Consider the following 11,517-nt stretch of genomic DNA (forward strand, 5'->3'; position numbering starts at 1 on the left):
ATTGCATGCTTAGCAAAGACTTAAAATTAATTCAAACAACTCATTAGCCCAACAGAATCCAACTGTTACACGATACAAACATGTACATTGGAAAAATGACACTTGGAAAAATGACTCAAGATGTTCTTCTTTGCATTGTGTAATAGTTTGATTCTGTGTTTGGATTAATTGTAGTCTTTGCTAAATCATGCAGTTTTCAGATTTTTTGAGTTTGTGTGTCCATAAAGTTGTTATGAATCTGACATTGTTTGCAATAGTGCTAAGTTTCAATTTGTGTGTATTACGACATTTTTTATTTCGGTCATATCATTTTTTCTGTTTTTTTTAGCTTTGTTGTGTTTATTGTATTTTGCTGTTATGTATGATGACTTCTTGCCTATCATTTAAGGGATCTTATAAAGATGCACCCATCCATAAGAAGGGGGTTCAGTCTAAATTAAAAACTAAAGATTTTGAACACGTCTTTTTTAACAGTAAACATTACAGATTACATGCTTTGTCACTGTAGAATGTTAAACACCCTTACAAATTACGAAAATGCCGCACACAGATGAATTCAATGTTATATTTAGAAAGAGAATATATCATTCAGAAGACTAGCATTCATTAACAGTCGTCATATACAGAAAATCAAAAAATTTAAAAAATGAATGTCCAAGGACTTAACAGTTTCTTCTTGATAGTTTCCTAGTGCTAAAAACTATACCAAACCCGTTATATATATTAGAAGCTTTTAAGCCATGACGCATTAATATGGCAGCCATATTTAATTTATGCAAATTATCAAAGGGCCTTTGTAAAAATTGAGCCACTAAAAGTGTTTCTTCATACCCAAGAAAAATATTAAAACTTTAAAATCAAAGAAATAGCTTGTTTAATGCGTGGTATATGACCGACAATGTCCTTTGTAGGAATGTTGGCCACCATATTGAATTTATGCAAATTAACAAATTACCCATGCAAATCATAGCATTTTTAAAATCATTTTTCCATGCAAAAGAAATGTACTTTTAACTTTAAAATCACTGAAATAGTTTGTTTAATACTTGGTATACGGCCGAAAATGTCTTTTGTAGGAATGTTGGCCGCCATATTGGAATTATGCAAATTAATGGAGTACCTATAAGGAACGTTATACCTCCAAAATGATTCCCTGGGCCAAATTACTAGTGTCAGACTTTGAAATCACTGAAATAGCTTGTTTAACATGTGATATATAGCAAATTATGTTATTTTGTTGGATGGTTGGCCGCCATATTTGATTTATGCAAATTAGACATATTTCCCCAAGGTGGATTCGAGTAAACTTTTAATATGTTGTTCTGGGTACCTCTCTGAAATGCATTCTGAAGAAAAAAATTCTGTTGCAATTTGTGGTGGGTCTAACCCTATTTTGACTGGACTATCAGATAACATGTCAAAACAAAGCACACCATAAGTATACATTAAGTATATCTCTATATTTATCTGAAGTATAGAATTCCCCCCATAATGGCAGACACATTACTATGTTGTCATTTTGAATACAATAGCATTGACATGCTACAAGTGGCTACTCAGATCTATTTTGATACTCCGGTGGTTAAATGACATTTGAACCTTTTACCTGCCACACAGTATCACTTCCCCCCATCTGCCAAGTCAGTAAAAAGCGGTACTGACCATATGTATTTTCATCCACTCGGCAGGGTTAAGCAGCTTTAAGTCTGTACCACTGTATCTCTGTTTTCAGGGTCCTTCAAAAATAATTCTTTTGTTGAAATTCATCATAAGGGACATGTGTTGCTACGCTAGTTTTGACCAACTTGAACTGATAGTGGAAAACGAACTCAGCAGAATAAAGGTGGCTTAACCCTTTGAGTGCTGTAATTGTTCCCACCAAAATTTTAGTGCAAAATTTTTACCAATTTTTATAAATTTTTCTTTAATTTTTTGATAATCTTAGACCAAATGGAAATCACATTTCATTGGCTACAGTTTGTTATCAAAATTTTGACGAAAATCTGAAAAAGATTGACTGGAGTATATTTTCTAAAGATGACAATAATTGACTGTGGCGCTCAAAGGGTTAATCTCCAAACATACTGTAATGATAGGTGGGTCTATATATCAATAAGAATGCATTGAGAAAGTAGTTGAAGGTTTAAAATTCAGCAAGACACTCACCGTGGCTCCTCTGTAGTAGGCAGTGGTTAGTGTACGGAACCTCTCCTGGCCAGCTGTGTCCCTGTTTCATGAAAATACACAGTTAAACGTTTAAATTCTTGTAATATTTTAGCTTTTCAAAGGTGTCCTAGTACATGTTTTTTCTTTTCAACTTGTTACAAAAAGGGAAAGTTACCAAATTGATATTTGAAACCTGAACTTTAAATTCAAAAGAAAAGTTAATTGCCGGTGTTTATTTTTTCAATACAACGATTATAACTGAAGTTTTCCTTCCCTTCACCCCCCCCCTCCCCGGATTAGTTGCCATGGAAACAAGGTAATGAACTTACCAGACTTGAAGTCGAATATTTGTATTTTCTAAAATGACAGTTCTGTACTTAAAATCTAGACCTGCGAGAAATATATTTTAAAATAATTAGAATGTTAGTGGAACCAATTGTGAGTCAGTGACCTAACAGTGACCCTGTCTGATCTACTACAATGTTTAATTGACAGAGCTCATGTACCATTACCTACACAAGGTCAAACTCACTTTGTCTCATCCCCTTGAATGTGAAATAGAAAGTGCACCTTGACAGACATCATACTATGTCATCATTATAGAGTTGTACTAAAAACATTGAAAACATAAGGATTGTTACAGGGAGGGTTGACATTAGACCTTGATGTTATGTGCTTCTTTGAAAAGTTCATGTGTATAATACAGACAAATGTCAACCTTTGTAAATGTACCATTGACAAAACCCATAGAAATGTGACATAAACTACATGCACTAAACTATGTGCACACAACATTTGAGTTGTAATGTCATAGATCATCCTTCTGCTTATGTGGAATATCCACAGAAAGTATTAATTTCACAATGTTAAAAAGTGAACTAAACACATGTAGGATGGGCATACTCCAGAATATAAAGTATATGCGCCAGTGTTCTTTGAGTGCATGTGGCTGGTATGCCCAGGATGGCAGGAGGTCACACGATGAAGTACAAACAAAGCTTGGATATACACAAGAGGTCACGTGATGAAAGTACAGTAAGCAGACCTGCATGGACCATAAACGCCTTTGGGAATATGTATTTCTAAGCGCATTTGTGCCTGTGGTTTTGTTTGCACTGCCCTGGTGTTTGAATTCAGGGTTTAATGGAAAAATATCACAGTGATTATATCTAAGAAGTTCCTGTCCACAATAAATTTCTGCTTTTTGTGAAATAACCCAACTCTCATTTACTGACACGATATGTAGGGGGAGCCAAATTTTACAGTACGTATGTCTCTGTTTATTGTCCAAATTTTTTTGTGGTGAAGCACCTGAGCACTTGAACTTTATGTCAAATATCACACTTATTGGCACCCATTTTATCAAAATAGCAATGCAGAGGCAAATTACAATACTGATTTGCTGTGTATACACTACAGTGTTATTGTGTTAATGGTCTTTTAATAACAGGATGGGGCTGGGTTGTGTGGGGTAGTATAATGCGATACAAACCGATACATTGGACATAATACCACTAAACTGCTTTGCATGTTGAGTGTTCAGCTATAAATATTGCCTATAGTACAGAGAATAGACACGGCAGCACAGTGCAGCCACTCCCTACATACAGGACACAATGTCAACTATGTTATCCCGAACCTCACCACAGTTTTGGTAAAGGATAGTTTTGAGTTATCATTCCACAACTGCGGAGATGTTCTTTTAAACAATCCATTGAGATTGCACAATTTGTGCAAACTCCATGCTGTGGCTCCATGCAGGCAGAAGCAAAATTTTGGGACTTCTACCTCCATGGTCTCATGTATTCATGTTCAATCCTGTGAAATATATCCAGATGAAAGTACGCGAAACATCCACTGTCATATTTGATGATACAATTCTGAGTTTGAACAACACATAATGCCATCGTATATTTAAGCACTTCAGGCAAACTGGAGCAGGACATGTATGCAATGTATAGCTAGCTGAAAACACATGCCTTAAACTGGTCCACTTTGTTCTAAGGCCTAGGAAAAAAATTGGGCTGTTCTGATAACCCGACGTACCCTATTTTTTACCTCCCGACCCTTAAAGCTATATACACAAACACAGAAGTAAAAAAAAAGAAGGAAAGAAAAAAAACCATAAAATCAGGCATTCATTACCTGGAATTTGATTTTTGCTTGAACGAGAATGTCTTTTATGTTTTTATTCCTAAATTTATATGTACAGGGCTCGAAATTAGCGGTAGTCCCGCGTCCACAGACTACCAACTTTTCCCTGGGGCTACCAAAACGAATGAAATGGTAGCCCACACGGACTACCAAAGCCTGGGACATGAAATTACTTAGTGGGCGACATGATGTTGATCCCAGTGAGATGACCGACGCTCATACAGTCAACCCAGCTGGACACAGAAAGGACATGTCGACTTTGTTGCGACAAACTTTCAATAAAATATCATTTATATCTGAACTGATGTACTTGGATAACAGGCTCGGGAAATGATGGCCAATGAAAATTCATTGTCATAATTTATTAATCACAATATATCAATCACAATTAAACACAAAATTATTCAAACTGCAAAGAAAAAGCTGTCGGGCCATCCACACATTTCGCTTTCCGAAGTGTACGAGATCATCCCATGATATGTTGGGGAAATATAGTCAAAATTGCCACGAAAGTATTAGGAACATGACTGTACCAAGTTGTCATCCTGAAATTCATAGCCAATCTATTTTAGCCATGTTATGTTTACACATGCTGAGTGAAAAGTCGTTGTCATTGCGAACATCAAAATTTGCCTATAAGCTCTGCGTATGTGTGTGAATAGGTCGTCAAACTTTGAGGCGTCACCGTTGTCCACTGCACATGCTATACCGTTCTGCTAAGGCTATGATCTGCAGGTATTGTCGTGCAAAATAAATCGTTCATTGTCTAGATATAAATAAAAATATCCTTCACAAAAAACCCTCTTCATTCATGCATGGGCTACCAGACCTTGTCGCTGGGCTACCAACTTCAGAAAATGGTAGCCCAATGGGAATACCAGGGAAAAAAGTTAATTTCAAGCCCTGATGTATGATACGTTTTTCTGGAAATGTGGCCAGTGTTTGATCCCCCTGAACCCCTGAAAAATGCATCTACTTAAAAATAAATGATACGCATTTCTGGAAATGTGGCCAGTGTTTGATCGCACTGAACCCCTGAAAAATGCATCTACTTAAAAATAAAAATACTTTGGAAAAAAAAAATCCCTGCCGACCTACCTACCCGATTTTTGACAACCATGGCGAAATTATTTTTTTTTGGCCTAATCACAAAGGAAAGTTGGACTAATGTAATAGTCTTCTGTTTCGCTCACCAAATGCCAAAGTCAGACTTTTACAAAAAAAATTCTGCTGCTTGGTCTGGTCATCCACTCTAGTAAATTTAATTCACACCACTGACACATATCCTGAAACAACTTCTCCTGCTGCATACAGTTCAAAATATTGCTTTTGTATCATAAAGCCATTACTGGGTTATACCGTAAATAGTCAGTGTTCTCACCAGGAAAAAAATATTGTGGGACATATATAATATTGTCCCGCTGACCCCCCCCCCCCAAAAAACAAAACAAAACAAAACAAAACAAAAACAAAAACAAAAAAAAAGTGGGAGAACATATAATTTTTTGTGAGAGAAGATAAATATGTTAAAAAGTCAAACTGCAAATATGAACGATTGAACCTTATTCTATGCATGGGAAATTCGAAAAATAAAGGACTCAACTGTCAACAACTATATCCATCTTTTAGCTCTGCCATATATTTCACACAACTGATTGAACAATACAAGCCAACCAACTCATCTCTTCAAACAATCCCTAGCCAAACACTGAAAATCTCAAGGACAAAGCTCAAGTCATACGGGAGACCGGTCATTCGTGTACTCTGCTCCATTCTTTATATGGAACCCAATGTTGTGTTACAGAGAGGTGTGTTTACCTCCTTGATGGTGTGAAGTACCTTAACCATTTTCCGTAAAGTTTTACAGCCTTACCAGGCTACATACTAGTTACAACACAGTCCTTGCAACTGAGTATTCTAAATCACACTCTCGTCATGTGTCCAGTTACTTCAAACGCCAGAACCAGCGAATACTGTACTGATGCTGATGATATACCGGTACTAGACTACTCCCTCGAAATAAAAACAGCTTGCTGTATAGCTGCAATAATTGTAGCCCTTGGTTGGTGGGGATTGGGCTTCTGTCGTGCGGCTCGCGCCTTGCCCCAACCTGGTTGGGCAAGGCGCGAGCCGCACGACAGAAGCCCAATCCCCACCAACCAAGGGCTACAATTATTGCAGCTACTTGCTGTACAGAAAAGTGAGTTAGGCGAAAACAGCGGTACACCACAAGTGGGATTGGGTTAAACAGTTCAAGCCATCAGCTGTAGGTCGCCGGTCCGAGTGAATCAATCACCGTCCCCCACCAGGGACGGTGAATCAATAGTGTCGTCGCGCCAAATACATGTACTGTATTGGACGCAGTCAAACCCGGAAGTTCAAATAACTGCCCACTAAAACTACCAAACAAATGTATGAACTTCGCCCCAGAACTGTACTTCTGCGATTGTTGTTTACATTTCTAACAATCACAGTCAATCGCCAGACAGTGCATAGTGCAGACGCAAAAAGACAAGTCAGATGAAAATACAGTACTTACCTATGGTAGCGACATAACTTTCATAAAATTTACTTTCACAGAACTGGTTCACCAAACAGGTCTTTCCAACATCGCTATCTCCCAAAACAAGCACTTTAAATGTTAAATCGCGGACACTACGCGAATCTGCACCGAGCGGACCAGCCTCTGAAATTTCGGTCATGACGGTGCGGCGACCGATTAAAATTTGAAACCCACACCGTCACTGTTTACGATGACGTCAGACATTGCGTGAGGTTATGCTGACCGGATCCCCCAGCTTAGTGTTAATTATTCATGAAAAAGACCCTCCATCCTTTCAGCACGAGTCTTATCGCACAAGCCAGCAAGCTGTTTTGCAAGGTTGTTTTTAACCGTATACAGTGGAATTTCTACTGTCTATGGTTGTAAAAAATATATTTGTATATAAAGTAAAAAGTAAAAATTAAGAATAATTGGTTGGAACTCAATGTGATATCGAAGAACTCATTTTTTGCTATCAAGTTGACTCCATGATTGACCACACACCAACTATCACTTTGTTAATATTGGAGTCACCTTGAAATAAGATTCATTTTTTTTTTCACATACATTCAATAAACTTTATATAAAATTGATCCCTTTTATGTAGAACCGAAAATCTGGGGTCCCTATCTACATGCAAAATTTGGGGCTATGGAAGCAAATAATCTGAGATATAAGGGTCAAAGGTCATGACTGCTGTGCAAGATAACAGTAATTTCACAAAGGTTATCAGAGGTGATTGTTGAAACTGTGTCAATATTTCCTGTTATGACTTCATTTGATAAACACAGTGGAAACCATGTTACTTGGTAGCCAAGATAAAATTATGTTTTTTTAAGATCACTGCCTTTTATGTACTCAGTAATTTAGAACTGTGCCAGGGTCACTCTATATTTTAATGTTTGTAAGGGACTTTGTTTCCCATCCAAAACAAAAACACACTTCTACAACTCAGAAAGTCAATTGGTTCTTTATTGTAAATACACGCAGTACAACTTGGACACGTAAAATTCTAGCCTAGGAATGTGAGATATGTCAGAACTGAAATTAAAATAGATATACAGCAATAATATCATTGCCAAGAATGACAATAATGGCCGAGTGGTCATGTTTTGAACATACACTTATAGTGCCACAGTGACTTTCAATTTTGGACTAAGGATAATGGAAAAGTGGTTGTTTTTACAATAAATAATATATGTTAAAATCTAGTGAAATAAAGATTATGTTTTGACTTTTTGCATCGATTCAAAACAATATCTTATGAAATATTCAACATTTGTATCAAGAAATACAAATCTCACTCAGTCACTAGGTCTGTGTTCATATCTTGTTTGACAACATTGTTATAACTTGTATGAATAAAGCTGATGTGTATACTTCAAGGGTCTAGGTTATTTTCTTGTATTTACACGTAAACTAACCACAAAACACAAAAATATATGTCAATGTTTGTACATAAAGCACATTTGGATAGAAATACACATTCAAATTTTAAATTCCATTGATGGTATAGCCACACCGAGTGGTCACAATTATTGATAGCTTTACAGATTCAAACTTGAATATATTCATGTTCTTTTCATTTCAAAGTTTAATAGTACTGGGACAAAGTGAGACCAAGTTAAGCTTAATATTAAGATGTTTCTGGTACAATGGTCAGTGGACATGGTTTCAGGGAGTAATGAAAATGTTTCAATGACAACTTGACCAATAGAATGTCTGCATGTTTTAGGTAGAGACTAAAGTCCAAAGTAATGTAAAGTTTTGATCACATTAATTTTCTGTTTCCACACTTCTTGGTCAGCATGAACAAGCATGTATAATTGTTATCATTGTCGACAAATTAATAAAGAATATACATTACCATCAATATGGCTGTTGACAAGCAAAATACAGGTTATTTCAGCAAAGTTTAGATTAGAAAGTAAGCTTACAGACAAAATATACTGAAAAATGTACAGTACTATAGTTTCACCCTTTACTCTTCATGGTTTGGTCCAAACCTATTGTATTCAATGGTTGTGTACATGGATATGGGGGTGGGAGGAGTGAAAGGGTGGAATGTTTTTTCAAAGTCTGGGACTTAATATGTACTTTAAAGGGTAATAAAGCTGGTACTTTCGATAGAATTTTATATTTTTTATTTTAGTTCTGTAAATAAGTAAATTTTCATTTTGCGAAACAAAGTATTTTAAAAGCCTGAAAACACAGCATATAATAAATTCTCAGTAGTCCAGGCCAACATTCAGTTATCAACAACACTGGACATCACAAATACAGGCTGTGTTTACAAGCTGTACAGTAGACATTTCATTGTGATTTGGGGAATTTCTTGACTGACATGTACTGCCAAAGTCACAAGGAAATTTCTACTGTTTTACTTTATAATAGACAGAACAATAACAGCGAAATTCATCAAACGCTAGTGGAGCTTCAACTGACACAAACTTACACATCTAATGTACGGTACACATTTCAAACACTCATCCATCCAGGTTTTGAGGATAAAAATATCAACACTTTCACCACTAATTCACAAGTAATCAGTAATTTTTCTCATTTTGTTGAAGGATATTGGGAAAAAAGCTCTTTATCAAATTACAGCACATAACAAAGCCATTCTATCACTGAGATACTAGTACACTGTAAGTATAGGCACTTGTGTTAACTTGCATAGACTAACATTGCTTTTTTACTAAAAAAATATAAAGAAATGTCTCTGGTAACATAAATATATAAATGTTACAAAGAAATCTTTGTCATATAGAGTAAACGTTAAAATATCTTAGTGACGTTTCACTGTTGCTATAAGAGCACACACATGGACGGTGTTCATTAGTTACATTTATAAAAGGAATACAGAAGTGAACACTATTCTCGTTTTGCTCTGAAAATCTCTAATGTAATGGAAATTTCTAATTCTTCATGTACACATCATTTCTTTGTCTACTTGTGTAAATGTCAAATCAATGCTCATCTGATGATGTAGTATCTTTGGTCTAAACTTAAAAAGGAGAGCTTGATTTACGAAAAATGCACACTTATCTCTTCAATCTATTTGTACAACATCAAAACTACACCAATTGTAAATTAAATGAAATAGCTGCATAATCTGTAAAATATTAATACTGTAAATAATATTGAAGCTGAACTTTCAAAGTAATGGTGGTACAAACAAACCCACGTGTACAAACGCATGTGGAAATAAACATATTTCTGTGCACATTTGTGTAGGAACTTTTGTTTGTAGAGTGGTCCTTTCCATTCTGGGTTTACCCTATTGACAGGTATACAGGTACCATTTCAATAACTTCACATGGTACAGCATTGTACATGTAAATGGCACGGTATACTATTATCATTTATGGGAGGTATTTCTTCTGGAAATTTGACTTTCTACCAGATATTAGATCTCCCTACAAAGGGAGTACCAGCACTACGCCATAAAAGTGTTATTTTGCAGAAAATTTGCACTACATTACCAGGGTCCTTTATTTGTCTGACTTGCTATTCTGAGTTGCTGCAGACAATTAAAACATATACCGGTACATGAACAAATGACACAATTCAACATTTAACATCTTGACAAAAGACATCAAGTTATAACTGTAAGTAAAAGGTTTGCATTTTCTGCAAAGTTCACTACCAAATAGCACTGTTCACAGTTACAGGTTTGGTTAATAAATATAGCTGTACGCTAGAACACTGCTGCTTGAAATACAGACAAATTTTATCAATGTTGCATGAATGGCGGTTTTTGCAGCTTGTACTCTGAGTCATGAATATGTTTGTAACACTAGCAGTTGCTTACTAATATGTGTTTCTGTCATCCTTGCATAATTTTCAAAAGCGTCATCTAAAAACGCAGGATAACCATTCATTTTTGCATATTAATGACAGAACAATGACATCATAGATTTTCACGTATACAACTTTTAGAGATAGGGGGGGGGGGGGGGGGGGGGAGGGGAGGGGGGGGGGGGGGGGGGGGGGGGGGGGGGGGGGGGGGGGGGGGGGGGGGGGGGTTGAAGTCAAATTTAACGGATATTGTTTGCCATGATTGTGTTTCAGTTTAACCATGGTCTTAAGTACAACCAAACATTTAACTTAAGGACAGTGGTAATGTCACCATAGTTTGCAGGTGTTGACTGTGTTTCTTGCTCTGCGAGAAACACAGACATTAATGATTATCTTTAACAATAGTGATGTTATGTTGGTAAATTTTCAATTACAGTCACATGACAAGTAATTCATTTTATGCATTAACAGACACACAGGTAGAGTGTCTGTGTAAGGTCATGGTCTTCTCACAAAGGGCAGGGACTGTGGTACACACTGAAAAATCTGTCGTTTGAGGGCACTCTCTAAACCTATACCCACTCCCCCCTTACAAGGTGGGGGGTGTTGAGTACCCTCCAAAGACACATTTGTCAGTCCAGAACTGTGGCTGACACCAATGCTTGGGACTGTGACTTGGGGTATTAATACATTTTGAGTGTTAAATAGCAACATTGAGTTAAATAGGCTTACAATTTCAGAATGTACTTCAGGCTTTGTTGTTTTTCTCTGCTGTGTTTGCTCTAGGGTCGCTCTGGTGTTTTGGTCCCAAAGTGTTGGAGAGATCCTAATTCAGTGCATATGGAATCCATTCA

General features: G+C 36.5%; 1 protein-coding gene across 3 annotated transcripts in view; it reads right to left on the reverse strand.

The window, feature by feature from the left end:
* Window positions 1-7,399, reverse strand: part of LOC139125050 (ras-related protein Rab-13-like) — a 178,082-nt gene extending 170,683 nt beyond the window's left edge. For 2 of the 3 annotated variants that reach the window (XM_070691163.1, XM_070691161.1), the window contains exons 1-3: window positions 6,860-7,101; window positions 2,496-2,556; window positions 2,167-2,227 (exon numbers count right to left, since the gene is read on the reverse strand). In XM_070691163.1, coding sequence (XP_070547264.1) covers window positions 2,167-2,227; window positions 2,496-2,556; window positions 6,860-7,022 — 285 coding nt within the window. In that variant the 5' untranslated portion in view covers window positions 7,023-7,101. Of the gene's footprint in view, window positions 1-2,166; window positions 2,228-2,495; window positions 2,557-6,859 lie in introns of all 3 variants that reach the window. The other variant, XM_070691162.1, reaches the window with a different exon arrangement.
* Between the last annotated feature and the right edge of the window lie 4,118 nt (window positions 7,400-11,517).

Source organism: Ptychodera flava (genome assembly GCF_041260155.1).
Source record: "Ptychodera flava strain L36383 chromosome 23 unlocalized genomic scaffold, AS_Pfla_20210202 Scaffold_24__1_contigs__length_23054250_pilon, whole genome shotgun sequence".
Lineage (NCBI taxonomy): Eukaryota > Metazoa > Hemichordata > Enteropneusta > Ptychoderidae > Ptychodera > Ptychodera flava.